Source organism: Hemiscyllium ocellatum, chromosome 16, assembly GCF_020745735.1.
Source record: "Hemiscyllium ocellatum isolate sHemOce1 chromosome 16, sHemOce1.pat.X.cur, whole genome shotgun sequence".
NCBI classification, from domain to species: Eukaryota; Metazoa; Chordata; class Chondrichthyes; order Orectolobiformes; family Hemiscylliidae; genus Hemiscyllium; species Hemiscyllium ocellatum.
In genome coordinates, this window is record NC_083416.1 from 41,998,036 (window position 1) to 42,024,233 (window position 26,198).

The following is a 26,198-nucleotide window of genomic DNA, read 5'->3' on the forward strand; positions in this document are numbered from 1 at the left end:
ATGACACCACAATTTGACAGTGAAGAAGGTTATCTCAGATTACAACAGGATTTTGATCAGATGGGCCAATATTCTGAGAGTCGCAGATGGTGTTTAACTTAGATAAATGCGAGGTGTTGCATTTTGAGAAAAAAAATTAGCAGGACTCATACACTTAATGGTAAGGTCCTCGGGAGTATTGCTGAACGAAGAGACATTGGAGTGCAGGTTCATAGCTCCTTGAAAGTAGATTCATAGGTAGATAGGATAGTGAGAAGGCGTTTGGTATGTTTTGCTTTATTGGTCAGAGTGTTGAGTACAGGAGCTGGGAGGTCATGTTGCAGCTGTACAGGACATTGGTTAGGCCACGTTTGGAATATTGCGGGCAATTCTGGTCTCATAATACAATGTTGTGACACTTGAAAGGGTTCAGAAGAGATTTACAAGGATGTTGCCAGGGTTGGAAGATTTGAGCTTTGGGAAAGGCTGAAGAGGCTGGGGCTTTTTTCCCTGGAGCATCACAGGCTCAGGGGTGACCTTATAGAGGCTTATAAAATCATGAGGGGATAGATAGGATAAATAGACAAAGTCTTTTCCCTGGGGTGGGGGAGTCCAGGGCATAGGTTTAGCATGAGTGGAGAAATATATGAGACCTAAGGAGCAACGTTTTCATGCAGAGGGTAGTACATGTATGGAATGAGCTGCCAGTGGAAATGATGGAGGCTTGTACAATTTACCATTTAAAATGAATAGGAAAGGTTTGGAGAGATATGGGCCGGGTTCTGGCAAGTGGGACTAGATTAGGTTGGGATGTCTGGTTGGAAGAGACAAGTTAAACTGAAGGGTTTGTTTCCATGCTGTACACTTCTGTGACCATGACTATGTTTATGACTTTAGAAAGCTGAGGAGGCCTTGGGTTTTATTTAAACAGCTTGAATGGGTGTGGCCATCTCTCACAGATCAAGATTTCTGGGTTTTGTTTTTTTCAGTGGCCTCAGAAGCTGTTTGGGGTCTTAGAGGAGTTGGAAGCTTCAATGAATGATTCCTAGCTGTTACTTTCTCTAAAATTTCTCTTGAGGTTTCTTCCTCCTGGATTAGAGAACTGCATGTGAGAATCTGTGTTTTGAGGAGATTTGTAGCTCAGATTGAGGTTCTGGATGTAGGTATGCTCGTTGAGCTGGAAGTTGAAAAATGTGGTGCTGGAAAAACACAGCAGGCCAGGCAGCATCCGAGGAGCAGGAGAATTGACGTTTCGGGCATAAGCCCTTCTTCAGGAATGAGGTGGTGTGCCAAGCCAGCTGAGATAAAAGGTAGGGGGAGGGAATTTGGGGGAGGGGCGCTGAGAATACGATAGGTGGAAGGAGGTGAGGGTGAGGGTGATAGGCCGGAGAGGGTGTGGGGGCGGAGAGGTCAGGAAGAAGATTGCAGGTCAAGAGGGCGGTGCTGAATCCAAGGGTTGGGACTGAGATAAGGTGGGGGGAGGGAAAATGAGGAAGCCGGAGAAATCTGCATTCATCCCGTGTGGTTGGAGGGTTCCTATGCGGAAGATGAGGCGCTCTTCCTCCAGGCGTCATGTGGCCAGGGTCTGGCGATGGAGGAGGCCAAGGACCTGCATGTCATTGGCGGAGTGGGAGGGGGAGATAAAATGTTCTGCCACGAGGTGGTTGGGTTGGTTGGTACAGGTGTCCCAGAGGTGCTCCCTGAAACGTTCTGCAAGTAGACGGCCTGTCTCCCCAATATAGAGGAGGCCACATCAGGTGTAGCAGATACAGTAAATGATGTGTGTGGAGGTGCAGGTGCATTTGCAACGGATATAGAAGGATCCATTGGGGCCTTGGAGGGAGGTGAGGGGGGAGGTGTGGGCGCAAGTTTTGCACTTCTTGCGGTTGCAGGGGAAGGTGCCAGGAGTGGAGGTTGGCTTGGTGGGGGGTGTGGACCTGACGAGGGAGTCATGGAGGGAGTGGTCTCTCCTGAATGCTGATAGGGTGGAGAGGGAAATATATACCTGGTGGTGGGGTCTGTCTGGAGGTGGCGGAAATGATGGAGAATGATACGATGTATCCGGAGGTTGGTGCGGTGGAAGGTGAGGACCAGTGGGGTTCTGTCCTGGTGGTGATTGGAGGGGCGGGGTTCAAGGGCAGAGGTGTGGGAATGGAGAGCGTCGTCGACCATGTTGGAGGGGAAATTGCGGTCTTTGAAGAAGGAGGCCATTTGAGTTGTTCAGTAGTGGAATTGGTCCTCCTGGGAGCAGATGCTACAGTGGCGGAGGAATTGGGAATATGGGATGGTGTTTTCAAAGGGGGCAGGGTGGGACGAGGTGTAATCTAGGTAGCTGTGGGAGTTGGTCAGTTTATAGTAAATGTCTGTGTTGAGTCGGTCACCCGAGGTAGAAATGGAGAGGTGTAGGAAGGGGAGGGAGGAGTCTGAGTCTGGTCCAGGTAAATTTGAGGTCATGTTGGGATGTGTTAGTAATGTGGACGAACTGTTCAACCTCCTCGTGGGAGCATGAGGTAGCGCCAATACAATCATCGATGTAGCGGAGGAAAAGGTGGGGGGTGATGACAGTGTAGCTGCAGAAGATGGACTGTTCCACATATCCGACGAAGAGGCAGGCATAGCTGGGGCCCATGCAGGTGCCCATGGCTACTCCTTTGGTTGGGAGGAAATGGGAGGATTGGAAGGAAAAGTTGTTAAGAGTGAGTCGAAGGAGGGTGTCAGTAGAAGGGTACTGGTTGGGTTGGCGGCAGAGGAAGAAGCAGAGGGCTTGGAGGTCTTTGTGATGGGGGATGGAAGTGTATAGGGAATGCATGTCCATCGTGAAGATAAGGCGTTAGGGGCTGGGGTAGTGAAAACCATGGAGGAGGTGGAGGGCGTGGGTGGTGTCCCGAACGTAGGTGGGAAGTTCTTGGACTATGGGGGACAGGACAGTGTCGGGGTATGCAGAAATGAGTTTGGTGGGGCAGGAGCAGGCTGAGACAATGGGTCGGCCGGGGCAGTCAGGTTTGTGGATTTTGGGTAGGAGGTAGAAACAGGTGGTGGGGGGTTGTGGGACTATGAGGTTGGAGGCGGTGGATGGGAGATCCCCTGAGGTGATGTGGTTATGGATGGTCTGGGAGATGATGGTTTGGTGGTGTGAGGTGGGGTCATGGTCAAGGGGGCAGTACAGGACGTGTCTGCGAGTTGGCATCTAGCCTCAGCGGTGTAAAGATCGGTGCACCAAACTACCACTGCGCCTCTCTTATCTGCCGGTTTGATGGTGAGGTTGGGGTTGCAGCGGAGGGAGTGGAGGGATGCGTGTTGTGAGAGTAAGAGGTTGGAGTGGGTGAGGGGGTGGACAGGTTGAGTTGGTCAATGTCGCGGTGGCAGTTGGATATGAAGAGATCGAGGGCGGTTAAGAGGCCAGCATGGGGTGTCCAGGTGGATGGGGTGTGTTGGAGGCAGGAGAAGTGGTCGTCAGAGGGTGGGCGAGAGTCCTTGTTGAAGAAGTAGGTGCAGAGGTGAAGGCGGTGGAAGAAATGCTCGATATCTAGCTGCATGTAGAACTCATTGATCCGGGAGTGTAGGGGGATGAAGGTGAGGCCTCTGCTGAGGAATGATCGTTCATCCTCAGAGAGGGGGAGATCTGGAGGGTTACTGAAAATATGGCATGACTGGGAGCTAGGACCTGGTGTGGGGCTGGAGCTGGGAGTGGGGGCGGAGTCGGTCATGGGGGCGGAGATCGATGTGGGGGCGGCGTGCTCCTTGAGCAGGTGAGTGACATCACTGGGGGCAGAAGTGGCTGTGGCAATGGCCACTCCAGGGGCGGAAGTAGCACGCCGGTCAGAAACTGCACTGGTCCCAGTGGCCGTGGATCCTGCGACAGCTGCGTATGTGTCGGCGATGGTCTTCCTGGCGATCGTGGAGGTGGTTGTCTGAGCGGCAATTGTGAAGGCTGCATGGTCGGTGGTGTCTGTTGTCCGTGCGGCAGTGGATGCGGAAGTGACATCACCGTTCGCCGCGGCAGTGGTGGCTGCAGCGGCCACGTGGGCAATGACGCACGAGCTGTTCCGGAGGTCGCGAGAAGGTTCTGGAACGGTCGAGGAATCTGGAGTGTGGGGGTGAGTTCATGAAAGTTTTTTGTATTTACTTTCTTTGATATTCGATACGACTAGGAAAAAACGTTTGTTCAGTGTATGAATCCTTCTGAGGATGAAGAACAGCAAAGGTCCTTTGTAGGTCTGTGAGAGTGTTGTCCTGAGCTGGGGCAGGACTGACTGCAGGAAGTGTAGGTGGCGGCGCATGGCTTGAAGCATGGAGCGGAGGATCCGGAGGGAGATCTGTTGTTGGAGGCTTCAGATTTGTTGCAGGTACAGGTTGTCCTGGTTGGGTCCAAATTGTGTTGATTTGAATGTAGTCCGAAGTCCATGCGGGGTCAGTCTGTTCCGTAGGCAGGTGCTGAGGAAAGAGATGTGGCTGGAGTAGCGAGTTTGTCTCAGGACGTGGCTGAAGAGCTTCAGGGCAGAGGAGATGACCTGGGGAGGGGGGATGCTGTGAGAGAGGGACTCAGTGGAGCTGCAATGTTCATTTTCAGACATTTCTTCATACTAGGTAACAACATCAGTGAACCTCCGGATGAGGCACTGATAGCATGGCCTGCTTTCTATTTATGTGTTTCGGTTTCCTTGGGTTGGTGATGCCATTTCCTGTGATTATGCCATTTCCTGTTCTTTTTCTCTGGGGGTGGTAAATGGGATCCAAGTCAATGTGTTTGTTGATAGAGTTCCGGTTGGAATGCCATGCTTCTAGGAATTCTTCTGTGTGTCTCTGTTTGGCTTGTCCTAGGATGGATGTGTTGTCCCAGTTGAAGCGGTGTTCTTCCTCATCTGTGTGTAAGTATACTAGTGAAAGTGGGTGATGTATTTTTGTGGCTAATTGATGTTCATGTATTCTCGTGGCTAGTTTTCTGCCTGTTTGTCCAATGTAGTGTTTGTTACAGTTCTTGCAAGGTATTTTGTAAATGACATTAATTTTGCTTGTTGTCTATATAGGGTCTTTCAAGTTCATTAGCTGCTGTTTTAGTGTGTTGATGGGTTTGTGGGCTACCATGATGCCAAAAGGTCTGACTAATCTGACAGTCATTTCCGAGATATCTTTGATGTAGGGGAGAGTGGCTAGGGTTTTTGGACATGTTTTGTCTGCTTGTTGAGGTTTGTTGCTGAGAAATCGGTGGACTGTGTTCATTGGGTACCCATTCTTTTTTGAATACACTGTATAGGTGACTTTCCTCTGCTCTATGTAGTTCCTGTGTGCTGCAGTATGTGGTGGCTCATTGAAATAATGTTCTCATGCAGCTTCATTTGTGGGTGTTGGGACGATTGCTCCTGTAGTTCAATATTTGGTCAGTATGTATTATTTTCCTGTAGACGCTGGTTTGAAGATCCCCATTGGCTGTTCACTCTACTGCGCCACCTAGAAATGGCAGTTGTTGTTGTCTTCCTCCTCTTTAATGAATTTTATGCCAGTAAGGGTATTATTGATGGTTTTGAAGGTTTCCTCTAATTTGTTTTGTTTAGTAATGACAAAGGGGTCATCCATATAGCAAACCCAAAGTTTGGGTTGGATGGTTGGCAGACATGTTTGTTCAAGTCTCTGCATTACTGCCTCTGCTAAGAACCCTGATATCGAAGATCGCATGGGTGTTCCATTGGTTTGTCTGTAGGTTTTGTTGTTGAAGGTGAAATGGGTGGCAAGGCATAGGTCCACTAACTTGATGACATTGTCCTTGCTGGTGAAGTTGGTGCTGTTTGGTGTATTTGTCTTTGGTTCTTCTAACAATGTAGTCAGTGCTTCATCCGGAGGCTTACTGATGATGTTACCCAGTATGGTATCGAAACATCTGAAAATGAACCTTGCAGCTCCGTGAGCAAACCCACATCCAGAATCTGTGTTTGAATTTGCCTTTTTGCCAAGGGGTGTGTTTATGGCATGTTACTACATTGGAAGAGGTATTTAGTAATAGGACTGTATCTATTAATTGGATAAGTGTTCCAGTAGTTAAGTTAATCTAAATTCCTCTTTCTTTTGTTTGTATTCTAACTATAGTGTTTAAATAAATTGTATTTTGCTTAACATTGAGCAGATTGACCAGTCGCATCACATCTGGAACATGTACTTCACATCTACCTTTAAAATAAGACAAAGTTAGGATTTGGACTACTTTCTTAAAATATCTTGAGAGGGTCTGGTCTGGTCCATAACACCAGCCACTCCAATGAAGGTTTTCAGTGCGGAGTTCCCCAGCTAAGACAGCATATATAGAAATGGTCTTGTTGTTAGAATTGGGAAAATTCAGGCCACCAGATTTGTGAAACGTTCATGCTAGTAAACTTGGAAAGTAGTAACAAAGCATCTCAGGAATGTAAGGGAAAGAAACTGGCAAGTGTCAGTTCAGTCAATAATTAAAAAGTTGAAATAGAAGTGATATTTTTCTTCGATTGAGTTTATGTAATGGATGGTGTTGGAAAACAGGTTGAAATTTGTTTTGATGCTTGTGTTCAGATTTTTCTAAATATCTTCTATATATAGATTTGTTTGTTTATTTCTTTTGTGTAATAAACTTACGTTCTGTTGTTTAAGAACATCTGCAGCCTTGCAGGAATATTTTTTAGTATCTAACCACCACATTAACCAACTGCAATAATTAAATATGTGATGTATGTATAGCTCCTAACTCTACAACCCTTCATCAATGTCAGTAAGTGTCTCTTTGAATTGTACTGAAATTCAAATAAACAAATAAACTAATTAGCTCATGAATCACCCCTTATAGGGGCAACATAGCCAAAAATATCTCTAAAGGAAACATGTATTGAAATGAAAGTTTCACTTTTGCTGGAGGGCAAATTTGGATATGAAGCTTTCTATTCCATCATCCAGATTATTAATAAATATGGTCCCAGCATAAGTCCTGAAGATAGTACGAGTTAAATCTGCCACTTGGAGTTGTTGCCCATTTTCCCTACCTTCTATATCTCTTGCTCTTCAACCAATTTCTGAAACTAACTCGTCTTTAATTTCATGGGCTTCAACTTTTAGCTAAAAACCTTTGTTGTGGTGTTAAGGTACTTACATTCTTGTTTGAAAGTGAAATATTCTGTCAAATGTCTACACTCATGATTTCCACGGAGTAAAAACAGTGTCTTTGGATATAGGATTTTCAATGACCACAGGTATAAAACGCACTGCGAAGAAATAAATAAACAGGAATTAATTTTAGAATAGTAATAAAAACACCTATATAATATGTATATATTTAAAATTCTCTAATACCATGACAATAAACAAATGCATTCAATATCAATCAACATGCTAGCTTTTATTCACCCTCATTAATGCTCTTTGTATCTGAAAAGGTTCATTTATCAAATGTTATATCGCTACTAATTTTAATGTTTGTTAAATATTATTTGTAATGAAGCATTCATATGTTGAAACTACATTTTGAATTCACTCAATGTCTCACACAATGATCGTTTCTTCACTACCATGAACACCAAAAAGATCAGGTAGAAAGTCACAAAATTTGATTTTCAATGCACTAAAGAAACAGTTTAATACTGCAAATATTGTGTATGTCTCTCTCCTCATGAATAAAGCAGTCTCTTAGGTCAGTAGTTTAAAATCAAATATTAGGACTTCTACACTTTCCCCACAATAGAGAGGAGAATGAGGGAGACCAGCCAGAACAATACAAGTATTTCAATTTGCATTTTGTCCTTTGACTATTTAACTGGAACAGGTTGACGTGGTTTAGATCATTATGTGCAGGTAGTCTATTTTTAAGTAGCACTTTCATGGTTATAGGATAGAAAATAAGTCTAAAAGAATCTTTGCTAAGTTATTACAATTTAACTTCAAGGTTACCTTAAAATAGCAGCAACTTCTCAGCTGTTATAATATAGAATAAAGAGAGGGAAGCAATGCTCAATGTAATGAAAAATCACTTTAATTGTTCTATATGATGCCTGTTTTTCACTGAATGATACAGTCTCCTAGATTAGCAGTTTGCAATCATAAAAATATTTATTAAAAATTATTTTCAAGCCCAGGAGCAACAATTTCAAGTTAAGGTTTGTGTGTGATAAAGGTAATGACAAAGCCACACACATTATCCATTTTTAGTGCCTCAAGGCAGCACTTCAGCCTTCAATTTCAGCAGCTGAAGTCCTTGTGCTTGTGTTAGAAAGGAAATTTCAGGATATTGACCCAGAAACACTGAATAAGGTGCAGCATATCTCCAAGTCAGGATCCTGTGTGATTCAGTGAACGCAAAGATGTCTAAGTTCCTGTGAGATTGCTGTCCTGCACTTATCCCATCAAGGTCTTAAGCTTTTGTTTTTGTTCCAACTCAAAACTATATTTCCTAAGTACCACCAATTTCCTGCCACCTGTCTAAAATTTAACCAGTCAGTTTGTAGTGTCATATTTGATCCTGAGATGAACTTGTGGTCTTATATTTGTGCTATCAATAAGACAGCCAATTTCCAACTTCATTTCCCATCTTTTTCCATCTCCGATCATCCGCTGTCATGATCCTCATTCATACCTTCTTTGTTTCTAGCCTTTACTATTCCAATACAGTCCTGGCTGGTCTCCCACATTCTACTCTCCATGAACTGAGCTCATCCAAAGCTCACCTGCTCATGTCTCAACTCCAGCAAGTCTTGTTTACATATCACCTTGTACTCAATTACTTACATTAACTTGCATTCAAATAGTGCCTTGATTTTAATATTTGCATCCTTGTTTTTAAACCCCTCCAAAACCTGACTATCCTTTCCAAATCTCTGTCACTTTCTCCAAATCCCCAACCCTCCAAAATATCTGCTCTTCTCTAATTTTGGCTGCTTGGGCATTTCCATTTATAATTGCTCTAATATTGGTGCCTTCTGATGCTTTGGCCTCAAGCTCTGAAATTCCCTTACTCCACCATGCCACTTTGCTCTTCTCCTCATCACTCCTTAAGGCCTACCATGTTGACCAAGATCTTACCTAATACTATGCTGTCCCCCTTATGTGGCTTCTTTTCTTAGATTGTTTTAAACTGTTTTGATGTCTGTAGAGAGATGTCTTATTATGCTAAAAGTGCTATGTAAATATAACTTGCTGCTCACATTGGATTTTCAAGTAATCTTGGCTAGTTAATCTTGCATAAGGTTATGAATTCTGCAGGCCACAGCATGTCAGGGCTGGAAGCCAAGGGAAGGGAAACAAATGAACTCCTACATTGTCCTGTACTGTGTTCCATTTCTTGACAGTTATTGCACCTACACTCATCCAGATTGTTGGCAATTATTCCATTCCAATCCTTCAATTCTGGAGATTTCAAGGGGGCATCAAGTCAGCCATGTATTATAGACTACGCAGTCTCTTTCATGACCTAAAATTCAAATGGTTCATACTGTTGTGTTTTCCCAGATGACCATCTGTGGGATACCTTGTGGCATTTGTCATCCTTACTAGTGAGAGGTACTGGGTAAGGATTCAGAAGTCAGACTCAAAAAGTTAACTCTATTTTTCTCTGTACAGATGCTGCCAGACTTTTGAGTTTCTACACCATTGTGTTTGCTTCAGATTACTAGAAGCCATAGTACTTTGCCTTTATCTGGGTAAATGTTTTTTGAGGAAGTTCATTGCAACCAATCCTCTTCTGGCTTTGCTTTGTCTTGGGCTGTCCAGTAATTATTCATAGAGAATACACTAATACAGAGTATCTACAGAGAGGGTACTGTTCTTAGATAACAAGAAGATTAATTGCAGGATAGCATTGAATACAAGTAGATTTGGTCAGGGATAATTACCATTCCCTAAGGGAGCTGGTACTAGATGAACCTGCTCCCTCTGAAAGCTCCTAGTTTCCAGTCACAAATTTTGTGTGGCATTAGATCATTAACTTATACAACAGATACTATTTGTCCAGCTAAGCTTCTGGTCAATGGTGAAACCCGAAGATATTCTTTTGCACTCACATACCGAGATCAATCTTGGCCGAGGATGGGGATGAACCAAGAGTCTCACCTTCCTTTTAGCTGTCCAGTGCCAGCTTTGAGGTACAACTATAAATCATTTCTCTTGAGTGGGATTGCCTGGCTCTGGGGATAGTGCACTGCTGATGGAAAACAATTCACTAAATTGTGATTGGTCTTCCTGCTTCATGGTGTTAGAAGACCAAGAAATATGCTGGACCAGAACATTACAGATTCTGCTAGTAGCTCACCACCAGCTTCTCAAGGACAATCAGAAATGGGCAATAAATGCTGACCTTGTCAGTAGTTTGCACATCAAATGAGTTTTTTTAAAGAAATAAAAATCTTTAATTTGATTGATAGTCCACATAAATAAGGGTCAGTAGCTTCATTTTGAGACTGCTAGATCAGTTGTTAAATGCCCCTCAAGGCACAACAGTATCTTCACATTATGCAATAGTGGGAATCTAAACTGTGAAAAAAAAACAATCAACTTTCACATACACTATGTGATCAAATACATGCTATCATGGACAAATCCTTCTGAAAAAGTATGTTTGTAAATATGAAGGTGGATTGGTCACTCTCCTGGATTAGTCTATCTTCTATTGAAGACTTATTATGGCAGCTATGTCCTTCAGAATTTAGTCAGTGGTGAAATTATCAAGCTGCATGATGGTGAACACTGGAGGCCCACTTAGTGCATAATCTACATTGTGACTTTCTGTAGATTTCTGTTAAGTAGATCTCAACATTGAGAAATATCAATTCAGGAGTTGAGGAAAGGCAACCTGTGGCAGTCAGCAGATTTCATTAGCCTTGTTTGAAAGAAGTCAAGGGACTTTGCAGGATCTAGAATCAAGATTAAAACAAAACTTCCAAAGCTAATTCAGTGTAGTCCATCATAGCAACAAGGGATAGCCAGGTGTGTGCAGAGTAGTGCCAGTTGATAGGTAACAATTGTTGCTTGCTTGATCTGTGAAACAATTTTCCAAACGTTAAGTGCCATATGTTAGTGAGAATGTTTTGGAATGATTCAACTGTCCTTAACTCATTCCTTTTTTGTTGATCTAGACCTTTTCCTGTTACAGAACACAGAATTTAGTATTGATTATTTACAGCTGATGGCTTACCAGGTCAGTTCAGACACCATTGGTAGTTAGCCATAGTGTGGGACTGCAGCTGTGTTTATTCTAGTCCAAGTAGGAGGTTTTGGTCTTTGGAGAACAAAACAACTTTAATGTATTTCGGGTTTTAATGACAATCTGACATTGAGTTATCTTTTGTTAAATCAATGGCAGATTTACACTTTTGTGACAATCTGGCAGATTCATTTTCTTTTTCACTAACAGCCTATTGATTGCTAGACTTATTCAAGGCAATTTTATAATTTGTCATGATGACTTTGAACTCATGACTGTTGACTTGTTCTTCCTGGATCATTACCGTGACACTATTGTGCCTCTAAAGAGGAGGAAAAGTCATACTCTGAGCCATTAATATGACCTAGAGGCAGGGAGTTTGTTTTAATGTAAATAAGATATGAATGTGGAACAGATTATCATAATGGACAAAAAAAAAGGAATGAATTGGTTGTGAATATCAGATATATGGTTAGTAAATTGGTAATATCATGGACAGCGAAGGAGTTACCTCAGAGTACCATTGATCAGATGGGCAAATGGGCTGAGGAGTGGCAGATGAAATTTAATTTAGATAAATGTGAGGAGCTGTGTTTTGGAAAAGCAAATCAGAGAGGCACTTATACACTTAATGGTAAGGTCCTGAGGTGCATTGAGCATAGAGGTTAGGAGGTCATGTTACGCTGCACAGGATATTGATATGGTTAAGAAAAGCTTTACAAGAATGTTGCCAAAGTTGGAGGGCTTGAGCTGTAAGGAGAGACTGAATAGTGCAGGGCTATTTTCCCTGGACCATCAGAGGATGGGGGAGAACCTTATAGAAGTTTATAAAATCAAGAGGGGGATGGATAGCGTGAATAGTCAAGGTCTTTTGCCCAGGGTAAAGGAATGCAGAATTAGAGGGCATAAAGACTTAAAAGGGACCTAAGGTGCAACTTTTTCAGACAGAGGGTGGTGCATGTATGGAATGAGCCGGTGGTAGTGGAGGCTGGTAAAATTACAACATTTAAAGGCATTTGGATAGGTATATGGATAGGAATGCTTCAGAGGGATATGGGCCAAATGCTGGCAAATGGGACTAGATTAATGTAGAATATCTGGTCAGCATGAACGAGTTGGACTGAAGGGTCTGTTTCCATGTTGTACACTTCTATGATAGGATGCAAAAAGACTCTTCGCAGATTCTTGTCGAATAGGGTCTGTTTCAGGAACCCAATGAGGAAATATAATCGGACACTAGGTTAGATGGTTCGTAGGACATTTTTACTGAATGATAAGTGTGACTGTGTTGCTATTCAACTTTTATGTTGATATAGAAGCATTAATATGTATTAACATTAAAAAAATCATGTTGCTTCATCTAAAAATATAACTCCAATGAATTATTTGGATGTAAATTAGGTCATAACTTTCTTGATACTAAGATATAACTCAAAACAATGGAGAACTATATTTTGCCATATGACATAAAATTCTATCAAAAGAACATATTCACTTATGAAGTAAATGTATGTGTATGTATGTGTGTGTAACAAATTCCACACTATTCAATGTTTTCTATACACATAGAGTACTTGCCTCAATACTGAAGTAGCCCCTGTCCACATAGTCTCCCAGAAAGAGGTAGCGAGTAGTGGCTGGTGACCCACCCACTTCAAAGAGCTTCATCAGGTCAAAGAACTGACCATGAATGTCTCCACAAACTAGGAAACAAAATACAGGAGTTTACTTAACTAGATGGCTTTGTAATTGTACTGTTTGTGAAATTAGGCTAAACTTAAATAAATTGTTCCACTCAAATGTTTACTTTATAAACACTAGCATCTATTATTCATATTTTGCTAAAAATGTTAGGATGCTTACATTTTATATCTACTTGTTTTTGATAAATGAACTTTCTATGAGCTTATAAAGTGACAACAAAACCCAAATTTAGACTTCTTTAAACACTTTTCATGCACTGTTTCAGATTTTAGGGATGAATAATAATTAAATTGTTCACTAAAAGCCCAGTGATTAAACCAATGAATATTTCAGTATATTTTATTTACAAAAAGCTGTCTCAAAGCTAATTCTGTTTCAGTGAGGATGCATGATGTCCTAGGATCACATCAAGTAGAAACTAGCACAATGTGCAGGTAAAATAAGCGACCAGAAAGGCAAATGGGATCCTCAGGACTGGTGTTATTGCTTTGGAGAACCTGCAATGAAGTTTCACTACGTTGTAACCTGGAGCAAGAACTGTCCTATGAGGAAGCACTGAGTAGAATGGACCTACATAATTTGCAGTACAGAGGAATGAGAAGTCATTTCATTAATACTTATGAATTCTTAATGGGTTTGATAAGGAAGAATTTGAGATTGTTTCTTCTGCTGGACAGTCTAGACTAGAAATCATAGTCTCAGGATAACTGGTTGAACACACAGGGCTGAAATGAGGAGAAAGTCCTTTCTTCAAGAGAGTTGTGAAACTTTGGCATTCTCTACACCATCGGACTGTGGACAGTCAGTTGTTGACTATATTCAAGACTGAGATTATAGGATTTTGGGCATCAATGGAATATGGGATTAGAATGAGAAAGTGGGGTAGAAGATCAGTCATGATCCCAGTAAATAGTGTAGCAGGCTTGAGGTACCATGAGGCTTATTCCTGTTTGTACTTTATAAGTCTTTATTTTAACTCATCTGCTTTCGGATTCTGACCAGCTATAGAATAGAGATCAATCATGCAAAGGATGAATTAAAGGCTGCATGATTAAAAATTTAAAAATAACAACCAAGATGTATGGGCCCAATTTCAAGAATGTTTAAAATATGTACAGAAGTTTAATTTACACACATCCAACTTACAGGAAAACAATGCACATGCACTATTTTCAGCATAAATTGGAACATCTGCAATGCTGTAGAAACAAGTTCTGAAATGTCACAGGAGAATTCCCGTATCCCGTACATATAATTTATGTAATAGCACAAGACTACAACAACATAATTAATGACTTAACCTATAAAGGATCATGAAAAAGGTCAGCATATTCAAGAAATTACATTTTTCTTTCTACAGGACTGTGAAACCTTGAAGGCCGCAATTTCCTCTATGAGGAATGGACTTGTCACAGATATGGTAAATATCTTCACAGCAGTTTAAACTCGCCAGAAGAAGAGAAATTGATTCTCCGTGATCTCTACACTCAATGTAGCTTTAAGGAAAACTCTCACAATAAGACCCAGTTAGGAAGACTTAGCGAATGGTATTGCAGAATACTTATCAAATACCAAATTAAAGCATCATTATGTTAACTTGTCTTTGGAATTATTTACTAAATTTCAAACAGCATGACTGGTTAGGCAGAATTTTAAAACTTCTGAAACAAAACAAAAATCCAATTTTGCCCCATTTTGTCCGTTATGATTTGGTTAGTAAACTTGGCAAAAAAAGAACTAAGATGTTACATTATCAGCTGATTGTTATTGTTCCACTTTCCAACCATCAACAGTGGATACAGCTTGGCTGAGCTTTAGAAATTAATGTTTTCACTTCACACAAATACTAAGAGGCAAGAAAACATTTATATAGCACATTGTCACCAATACAGAGTTGAAAATTCCTTGAATATTTGAAATGGGTGACTATCGTTACACAGCATAAGTCAAAGAGAACAGAAAATGTTATTCAGACAAAATAATAGGGCAAAACTAAACATCTTTCAATTTATTCTCAAAGCCTGATCATTTACTTTTATATTCATACCATAAAAATCTGAGAAGGTAGTTAGCAAAGGACTATTAATAAAAGGAACACTTTTGAAATATCAAAGTATATGGAATGAAGAGCCAAGCAAGAGTAGCATATAGTACAAGTGCTATTAGTTTATTAAAGGAGAATGAACATAAACCTTAATGTGCAACTAATATATGTGATCACATCAGCCAAACACTCCTGGTGTGTTCTCAATATCAGGGATCTGTCAGGACTCTTGCATTCTGGAGCATTCCTAGGTGGCTGACATTTTAATGCCCTGGTCATTTTCAGGACTGGATACTGAGAGACAGAGCCTACCTCCAGATGAGCTAACAGCGAGAAATCCTCATCATGACACTGCGGAAAAGTACAAAGCTGCATATGCCTCCATCAAAGCCATCAAAATGAGTTTCAGATGCCTGGACCACTCATATGCTGTACTAAAACACACCGCATAAAAACTTTTTCATATTATTGTAGATTGTTGTGTTCTCTGCACCTCACTTGGCCAAGTGAAATATGCTTGGGAGAAGAAGAGATGGAGAACTAAGCCATCCCTTCCAATGATGAAAGGGGAAGTGATACAGTGGTGAAGACCAGGATGTTGTTTTTGCTTATGAAGAAGCCAGGGCAATGCCCGAGAAAACTTTACTGTTATCAGATTCTAAGTTGAGTGAGTTAAGAATACTTGGTTTATAAAGATGGCTGGGAGCTTGTGTAACCTCTTTGGGACATATGTTATTGAATGAATAACGTTCCAGTTTCATCAGTTGCATTAAATAAAGATAATCCTTTAAAAACTTCACCTTGCATATAGAATCAAGATTAGAGTAGTGCTGGAAATGCACAGCAGGTCAGGAAGCACCCGAGGAGCAGGAAAATCGATGTCTCAGGCAGGAGCCCTTCATCAGAATGAAGTCTAGCCTTTGCACTAATTGTGTTCAACTGTACCTGCAAAAGACAGCACACCCCTGGGACCTTCAGAGGGAAGCATGATTATGGGACCTGCCTCAGGCAAGACCATATGCACACTACTTTAAAAGCTACATACTGTCTTGGCTCAGCTTGGTTCCTTATAATCCACCATTTCAAATGTTCCACATATCCATCACATCTCACTCTCACCTCATCCAACATGACAACTGATCCCTAAATTGGCTCCTTTGATATGTCAATTCTTTGTTAGGTAAAGAGAACAATATTAAATTTGCACATTGCCATTGATGCAAGACAATAAAAGGTGTGCTACTGAGAGGCCAGCAATCTCAGATGGAAAAGATGTTGAACTTTCATTTTAGCCAATAATGTAACACCTAGCAGAGTACAGTAATGAGACAACAGCGAGCTCATGTGTGAAGTGAAGATTTTTACAGAAGTGCAGACTATATAAATTAAATGCATATCCACGCCACTCGTGCCCTCGAAACATGATCTGTCCTTCAGCACCACTGCATCCCAGGGCGGCTAGATGACAGCTAGAGTGGAGGCTTCCTGCTGACTGTGATGAATTTGGCAGACAGCCACTGGGATCTCAGGGCCTAGAATGCTTCTGTCACTCTCAATGGCCTAACCTGCTGGAAGTAATGGGTTACAGGCAAAGGTCAAGTGGAGAGGCAGGACACCTCTGGAATGTTCTGAGATGAAATCCTGGGATGGGCTACTGGTAGTTCCCCTCCGTTTTAGTGTCTGTAGAATCTCCATGACTCCTTGAAGAGAAGGAGCACTGGAAGGTGAAAGTGGTGCTTCACAACTGCTTTGTCCTGCATTGATACTGTTAAAATAAGGTTATAATGATGGAGTACTGGCTCCAAGCATTACTCAAATGATGATGTATTTGTACATTCACATTTACAAGGGGTCTGAGTATCCTTCTACATCAGTTAATGAAAGTAAATGGACAGGTGCAGCAAGCAATTAGGAAGGGAAATTATAGTCTGGCCTTAATTGCAAAAGGATTTGAGTTCAGCAGTAGGGATGTCTTGTGAAGTTATTAAGAGTCTTGATGGGACTGACCTGGACTATTGTGTGCATGTTTGGTCTCCATACCTAAGGATATACTTGCCTTAGAGGGAGTGCAGCAGAGGCTTACTAAGTTGATATCAAGGATGGCAGGACTGTCTATGAAGAGAGATTGATTTGACTATGCCTGTATTCACTGGAGATTAGAGTCACAAAGTGTGGTACTGGAAAAGCACAGCTGGTCAGGCAGCATCCGAGGAACAGGAGGTTCGATGTTTCGAGCATAAGCTCTTCATCAGGAATAATGAATTGTCTTTCATAGAAGGAAGCTGAGACAATAAGTATATTCAACAGAGAGACTGATAAATATTTAGCTATTAAAGGCATCAAGTGAAAGCAGAAACATGGCACTAAGATAGCAGATCAGCTATGATTATGTACAATGACAGAATAGGTTTGAAAGACTAAGTGGCTTACTCTGCTCCTAGGAAAAAGTGAGGACTGCAGATGCTGGAGATCAGAGTTGAGTATGTGGTGCTGGAAAAAGCACAGCAGGTCAGGTAGCATCTGAAGAGCAGGAGAATTGATGTTTCGGGCAGAAGCCCTTCATTAGGAATGAATACTCCTGCTCTTAGTTTTTATGTTTCTGCATGTATGTATTCTGCTGGACCTGGATTACCAATGTGGCTGTCATGCTTCCAATGAAGGCATACCAGAGCCATGACTTGCAAGGTTTCCTCCACCTGTTTAATTCATGGCCCTTGGCATCCATTGCTTGACATTCTGCTGCCTGTCTCTCTGCATATTCAATATATTTTTAATGGACAAATACACAGATTTGTCATCTGCATGGGACTGAGCAGGAGCCTCTGGCTGTTAGAGGTCTTAGACATTGCTTTCTTCATCAGCCATGGATCCATGCCAACAATATGCTCACCAGATTGTGACCCTGAGCCTACCCTTGATAGTGCATTAATTGAGGTGAATGTCCCTGTGTTGGTGGACAGTGCAGACAATGCTGTGCAATGTTTCCTATGAGACTTCAGAGACATTGTCCTTGAAGATGGTGGTTGTGGTGCTGGGGTCGGGGAAGGCCATTTCCTCTTTTGCTTCCATCTCTTCCGGTATCCATTTGTAGACTGTAGAAGAGAAAGAATTACCTGCTAAACATACACAGTTTCTCATCTAAACAATGTGCCACTATCTCCACATCACAGAACAACAGACTGGCTTCTTGTGAGAGTCCCGGCTCTTCATCTGAATAGGCATTGTCATGTTCTGCTCTACCCCATCAGCTACGGAGCCTCCCTTGAAAAGCCACCCCTCCACTAGTCAAGGCCTGCTCCTTCATGTTGTGGTCAATCTTATCCTACAAACAGAGAAATTGGAGGATTGAGTGTGTTGGTAATGGATTCATGAGCACTTTATGAACATCTGTAACCATACCAGCCAAACAATTAGATTTGTCATGTAACTGGTTCAATACTGACAGCTTGAACTGACAGCTATTCACTGCGCATATCCAAGTGATGCTGATTCTTGCAGATGATCATCCTGTGACATGCCTGTTCAATGACACAGTTTTGTTGAATGATGCCCTGTGAGTGACAGCATGTAGTAAGTAGACTGTGCCACTTATCTTTGCAGAGGACAGGAAATGTTCACCCTCTTCTTGCACTAGCCTCAAGTCCTTGTGAGGTCCATAGACACCAAGCTGTACTGCGACTTTGATCCAGGCTACCTTCAACTGATGGCAGGGCCTTCCAGGGAACATGACCTCTCCTCTTTCTTGAATAGCCTGGATGAGAACCTTTAAGGGTAATATTAAACCAGCAGTCAGGTTCTGCTTAGTGTCAGACCTCTCCAGGAGAGGAAAAGTCAGAGTGACTAACACAGGCTTGCACTGAGTGAAGGGCTGTCTGGGTGGTCTTTTAATAGGATGCCTGGGCCTTTGACCCAGTGTAGGTGAGAACGTCTTGCCTACTCCACCTCAATTGCCTTTTACCTCATTCTGAAATTCACATGCATATACAATGAACTGAAAACCACATGACTGCATGAGAAAACATGATCCAATCTCAAGCTTGATTGATGCCCAGTACCTGTCTGACTCAGATTACATAACAGAAGAATCTGCCCTCTGTTTCTTGTTGGCCAATCATGTATCATAGATTATAAATAGTCAAGCATTGGTTTTAACAGTGAGATAGTCCATTTCCAAATGGTTAATACCATTGTGTTAGTATCACTGCCATCTTTGTCGGATCATTTTTAGGCGTCTTGAATATGTACAAACAGATGAATTAAGAAGCGCAAATAATCGATTCAACCCCTCAAACATTCTCCGCCATTCAAAAATTATGGTTGATCTGATTGTAACCTCAAATGTTTCACTTCCCTATTAACAATGATCTACCTACCATTGTAAATAAGGAGTTTGCGACCTTTGCCAGAAAGGGTAGTATCAACCCATGATTCTTCAGCAGCTCCTGCTGCTGTTTATCAAAGGACGGTTGTCAAATTTTGTTTTGAGTTACCACTTACACTGAAGCAGAGGAAAGGGGGTATTTCCTTAACTCCACAAAACTCACAGTTAACTCCCCCTCCCAGACAACCCAGTTCTCCAATTCCCTCAGAACAAATCCACAACCATAATCCATGAACAATACCCAACTCAGATCTACCACCAAAGACAACCTGAAACTCCAGTTGTCTGAGTTGCCTGTGGAGGAGTGACCAGTGATGACAACTCTCTTTAATTATTCAGATGAGGCCCGAGGATAAGAGTATTTCAATCCTCAAGTTTCTTGCTTCATGCGTGGGAACAGACTCAGACTAATTTTCACTCTTTATTGGAAACTTATTCCATTAGTTTTTCCATTAGGTTATAATTCTATCTGCTATTAATTTGCTGTGACTGTGGATGACTTATAAAGCAGCTGCTGCTTTTTTCCCATCCAATTGGCACTGATTTTTGTTGCCCTTAGCTCTTTGTACTGGATTTAAAACAGAGTCTATTCGTTAACTCAGACACAGTGCTGTTGTAAGATATTAATCAATTATGGTGCTATGCAATTACATTACAGTACATTAACCCTGGCTCAGAAAGCTAAGCAGGAACAACATAAATACCAGACAGTCTGTTCATATTTTTTAGTTAGATAAATAGACAGTCATAGAACATAGAAACAGGCCCTTCAGCCCATCACATTAATGTTGACCAACAAATTATACTAACCCCATTTGCTTACACTTGGTCCATAGCCAGTATGCCCTGGCATTTTACATGCTTGTCTAACATGTTAGAGTACCGGCCTCTACCACCCTCTCAAGTAACATATTCCATATGTCTACTACCCTCTCGGTGAGAAATGTTTCCTCAAATTTCTCTAAACCACTTACTCCTCACCTTAAACTTGCACTGTCCAGTCTTAGACACATCTGCCATGGGGAAAAGATACTCACAATCTACCCTATCTATGCCTCTCATAATGCTGTATAACTCAATTACATCCTCTTTCAGCTTCCTCTGCTCCAACCTATTCAGTCTCTCCTTATAACTCAGACTTTCCATCCCAGGCACATCCTGGTGAATTTCCTCTGCAAATAATGTCTTCTGATAGTGTGGTGACCAGAACTGCACAGAGTATTCCATCTATGACTTAACCGTGCACTACAAATTTGCAACAAATTTCCTGCTCTCATATTCTTAGACCCAGCTAATGAAAGCAAGAATTTCATATACGTCTTCGCTACTTTATGTGTGTTGACACCTTCAAGATTCATGGACTTCTCTGCCAAGTTTCCTTTGCTCCTCAATATTCCCTAGGAATCTACCATTCATTACGTAAATCCTCTTCTTAACAGCACTCCCAAAGTGCATCACCTCACACTTATCTGGATTAAATTGCATCTATCATCACACTGTCGAATTTACTAGCTGATCGATATCAGACTGTAGCCTGACACCATCCTCCCCACTATCAACAACATTTTTCTATTTATCACTCAGAAGTGGTAACTTGATAAACAGTTTACTGCACTCATGTGAGTACGTGACAATAAATCTAATTCTATTAGCAATTTTTGCATCATCTGAAAACTTATTAATTATACCTTCTACATTCACTTCCAGGTTGTTAATGTACATAGCAAACAGTAAGAGTCCTAATACTGATCCCTGTGGTACCACTTGGCACAGGCTTCCAATCACAAAAATAATGCTCCACCCTATATTTATAAACTAATTTTGGATCCAGTTTATTAACTTGTATTGGATCCCACGGGCTCTTACTTTTGAACCAGCCTTCCATGTGGGACCTTGTCAAAGGCCTTATTGTAGTCAATGTAAACCACATCAACTGCACCACCCTTATCAATACATTCAGTCACCTTTTCAAAAAACTCCACTAAATTATGGGCTAGGAACACCTCGAACAAATCCATACTAACTATCCCTGATCAATCCCTGCCTTTTCAAGTGCTGTTAATCCTGTCCCTCAGAATTTTTTCCAATAATTTCCCTAACACTGACATCAGATTAACTGGTCTGTAATTATCGGGCCTATCTCTGCTGCCCTGTTTAAACAAAGGAACCATGTTAGCTATCCTTCAGTCATCTGGCATGTCACCTGGGACAAGCAAAGTATTAAATATCTCTGCCACGGTACCAGCAATCTCCTCCTTAACCTCCCATTTCAGCCTGGATTACATCCCATCATGCCATGGTAAATTATGCACCTACATGTCAGTTAAAACCTCTAATACCTTATTGATTTTACCAAGCTCTGGAACCTCACCAACCCAAATAAAATTTTCAACAACAACATTTTTCTCCTTTGTCAACACAGATGAGAAGTATTAGATTAGATTAGACTACTTACAGTGTGGAAACAGGCCCTTCAGCCCAACAAGTCCACACCGACCCGCCAAAGCGCAACCCACCCATACCCCTAACCTAACACTACGGGCAATTTAGCACGGCCAATTCACCTGACCCGCACATCTTTGGATTGTGGGAGGAAACCGGAGCACCCGGAGGAAACCCACGCAGACACGGGGAGATTGATTTAAGACTTTACCCATGTCGTCTGGCTTCACACACAAATTGTCCCTTTGGTCTCTAATAGGTTCCACTCCTTCTCTGGAAATCCTCATACTCTTAATATACTTGCAAAAGATGGCAATGGAGTAGGGCTCCTGTGCCAGAGCTCATTCACTCTGAATGCATTTCTTTTTCTCTTTTTTCCCTTTTCTTAACTTACTTACTATGACTTGAGCTTGGATGACATCAGCAGCAGTGACAGCTCAGCATGCAGACCTCAAACAGGCCCAAGATATGGACCTAGGTTGGACCTACCTCAAGCAGGTCCATCACACAGGAGCATGAGCCCCTACGTACTTTCCCGTAACAGGCACAGAACCTGGAATTGGAAGCTACTATATCAACGTTGGTGAGGTCGGCCCACCGGGAAAAGATGGTGCCTGAGGATCAAAAACTTTATTGTTGGTTGGATCCAGTGCTGGCAGCAGCAAAGGTGTAGTGGAAGGACATCATGGCAACTTCGATGAGATGGGTCTAGTGGTAAGAGACATTAGTTGGCCTGGTGCAGGCAGCAACAAGGTAGGGGAGAGAAGTATTGGCCTAATGGCAAAGATCAGCAACTTCAATGTTGATTTGGGTCCAGTGTAGATGACGATGAAGCAGTGGTGGAGGGATGGAGGTGGAGACGTTGTTAATGGTGATGAGCTGGCTCAGGACTGATGGACTCTGTTCAAGTTATACCTTTCTTTTTTTCTCTTTCTTTATTCTTAAATTATTCAAAACGGTGCAGTTCTGTGCAACAAATGAAAGCTTTTCACTGAATTGTATCATATTCTTACTGTAAAATACATTTGACAAAATCAAAATACCTTGGAGCTTTCCTTAATGCTACCTGCCGAATGTATTTAATTAGAGACAAAAAAAACACAGATGCAGGAATCCAAGGGAGACACATAGTAGGCAAGAAGAACACAGCAAGTCACGCTGCATCAGGAGGTGGAGAAGTCAACATTTCTGGTGTAATTAATAGCATCTCTTTGCCCTTGTTTTTGTAAGCACCCCCTATATTCTCCATATTTACAGCAAACATTGTAAATGTAATCATAGCTGCAAGTAGCTGCTCCCAGTCTACGTTTGCCCGATCCTCTCTCATGATATTGAAATCAACTTTCCTCCAATTTAAACACAACTTCTGCATTATCCTTATCCCTTTCCATAATGACTTTGAAACTGAAGAGCTATCATTATTATCTGCAAAATGTTCACCCACTGACACTTAACCAACTGACCAGCTTTATTCCTGACAATTATGTCTAAAAAATCTATGGCATTTGTTTATTGCCAATGAATACTAGTTCAAATTTAAAATCATAATTAAAATGATCAAAATGTTACTAGAAAAGGAAAGATACAGTGCTCCAATGATAAACATATTTTAAATCAATTCAGCTATTTCCCAATCCTAACTGCTTTCCTCAGGTTCTTTTCATTTTTTTTTAAACCAGGTTGTGGTGGCAGTATCATTCATGATCAGAGGAAATACAGTTAAACACAACCAAAATAATTAACCATCTCAGTAGAACTGAATAACATTAAGCTGTAAATAAATGATGCTTGAACATAACAGCCAAAAAATTAGTCTCAAGGAGTCATGGACTTTGCCACTATGAATGTCAAGTAAAGAATAAAATGGAGGAAGCTGTTCCCAAAAGCTTGAGCAATGTCCTGCATCAGTCACTATGCTGTGGGAAATGAGAGCATGGGAGTCCTGTGCACAAGCCAGAAGCAGCTAAGTAAGCAGACCATGACAACAATCAAGAAACTAACATTGGTTGGACCCCTGACTCACCACATTGGACCTTCTAAGAATTGCTAACACCCTCTCTCATACACACTGCCCATTTCTGGACCATGTGACTGCAAGAAGAGCAGCAGTAGTTTCAGCTGACTAGCTGATCGGCCAAAGTAGAGGCCCTAGCAAGATGGCAATGATGAGAGGACAAATATTATCATCAAAAGACTGTAATTATCACTATTCCCTGGGCTGGTGTCTCAGGAATCCTAATGATCTGCCGGAACACAGATTGCTGGACTACTGTGAAACCTTCCATATACCACTGATTATGCAATCTGCTGTGACTGATAGCAACAGTCTCTTTGTAAAGCATCAGGCTGGATATTTGTTAACCATCCTGTTCAGAGGCATTATCATGCACCTCAGAGCAGGTGAGACTGGAACTTGGGACCCCTCGTCCAAAGGTTGAGTTATCACCATTGCATCACAAAAGCCATTTAAAGCATCATGCTAGGCTTGATGACTTGACCAGAGATCCCATGGTTACAATCAGATTTCAATGTAACACTCCAATGCTTCTACCCATTTGCAATGGAAGCTGAAGTATTGATATTAGATGTTATATCAGAGTTAAATTCACATATTCTCAAGAAACTGACTGCTTGGGTTAGACTGCATAGAAAAAGACCCTTCGGCCCAATTTGTCCATACTGACAAAATTTTTCAAAGTAAACTAATGACACTTGTTTGCATTTAGCCCATATCCCTCGAAACCTTTTCTATTCATATGCCTTTCTAAATGGCTTTTAAATATTGTTACTGTACCTGCATCTACCACTTCTATTGGTAGTTCATTTCACGTAAAATCTTTCTCCTCTCATCTTTAGAATATGCCCTCGAGTTTTGAACTCCCTTGTCGAAGATAAAGACCTTTCCGTTTCACCTTGTCTGTGCCCCTCATGATTTTCTAAATCTTTATATAAAGTCACTCCTCAACCTCCACCATTCCAGTCTCTGTCCTGAAAACTCAAATCCTCCAAACCTGGCAACATCTTGGTAAATATTTTCTGTAAACTATCTATAGCAGGTGACCAGAACTGTATACAATACTCCAAAAGTGGCTTCACTAACATCCTCTACAACCGGAAAAGATGTCCTGCATCAAGTGGTGTATGAAATCTATTTCCAGGTTGAAGCTGGAACTCTATGATTCTTCCAAATGCTAATGAACCAAATGTTAGGGTTGTTACGCCTTTTTCTGTGTGCAGTCCATCAATTTCCTCATTATTGCAAATGAGACTCAGCAAACCTTATTTACGATCTCATCCTGCAGGGACCTGGCATGCAGTCTATTCCTTGACCTGGTTTGACTGCCCCCAATTATGCCCATTAACTCATCGCATGTATATCCAGTCACTGAAATAGCCTCTAAGGGATGTACAGTGACAGTATCTGTGCAGGTAGCTGTAAGTGTCAGATTTAATAATGGTGCTTCTTTCTCAAATCTATGCAGTTTTTCTGGGCCTTCATGCTCAGGATGCATGGCTAGCCAGACAACAGATGTAGACATCTGAGAGCAAAAATGGACAGGGATAAGGGATAAGGGAAATGCAAAAACATAGAAAAGAGGAGGAGTAAACCATTCGGCCTTTGTGCCTACTCTTACATTCAGTCTGATAACTTTTGACCATTCAACTCAGTACCCCGTTCCCATTTTCTCCAGATCTTTTGATCTCTTGAGCCTAAATACTATATTTGGTGCTTCTTGAAAACACTCAATGTTTTGACATCAACAACTTTCCGTGGCAGAGAATTCCACTGGCTCACCATTCTCAGGATAAATAAATTTTTCCTCATCTCAGTTCTAAATGGCTTACCTTGCATCCTTAAGTTGTGACTCCTAGTTCTGGACTCACTGATCATCAGTAACATCCATCCAACACTTACCCTGTCTAGTCCTGCCAGAATTTCATAGGTTTCTATGAGATTTCCTCCTTATTCTTCTAAACTTCAGTTAATATAGTCCTAACTGATCTAGCTCATTTTACATATCAGTCCTGACATCTCAGGAATCCCTTCATAGCCAGAATATCCTTCCTCAGAAAAGGAGACCAAAACTGCACACAATGCTGTAGATGTGGTCTCACTAAGACCCTGTACAACTGTAAGAAGACATCCTTGCTTCTGTATTCAAATCATCTCACAATGGAGGCCAAAATATTATTTGCTTTCTTCACTGTCTGCTGCATCTGCATGCTTATTTTCAGTGATTGGTGAAGAAAGACACTAATTTCGCAGAACCTCCCACTTTACCAATCTATCACCATTCACCAAATGGAGCAGTGAAAAGCAAGAAGTATATGTTTATAGTATCTGCAACTCATAAAACTTATCAGACTGCAGCTTGAGTGTCGTTTCAGCAATAGACTCAGCAATTATGCTGAGCACTGTCTCATCGAAAGAGAGATGCAAATGAGCTCGAGGAGGTTAGTTTAATTTATCTTACAGTGCAAGAGGGAAATAGCTTTCAGCA

General features: G+C 41.5%; 1 protein-coding gene across 7 annotated transcripts in view; it reads right to left on the minus strand.

The window, feature by feature from the left end:
• Positions 1-26,198, minus strand: part of LOC132823387 (protein phosphatase 3 catalytic subunit alpha-like) — a 430,022-nt gene that overhangs the window by 110,959 nt on the left and 292,865 nt on the right. For all 7 annotated transcript variants that reach the window (XM_060837153.1, XM_060837149.1, XM_060837148.1 and 4 more), the window contains 2 exons: positions 12,704-12,828; positions 7,088-7,199 (listed from right to left, as the gene is read on the minus strand). In XM_060837153.1, coding sequence (XP_060693136.1) covers positions 7,088-7,199; positions 12,704-12,828 — 237 coding nt within the window. The remainder of the gene's footprint in view (positions 1-7,087; positions 7,200-12,703; positions 12,829-26,198) is intronic.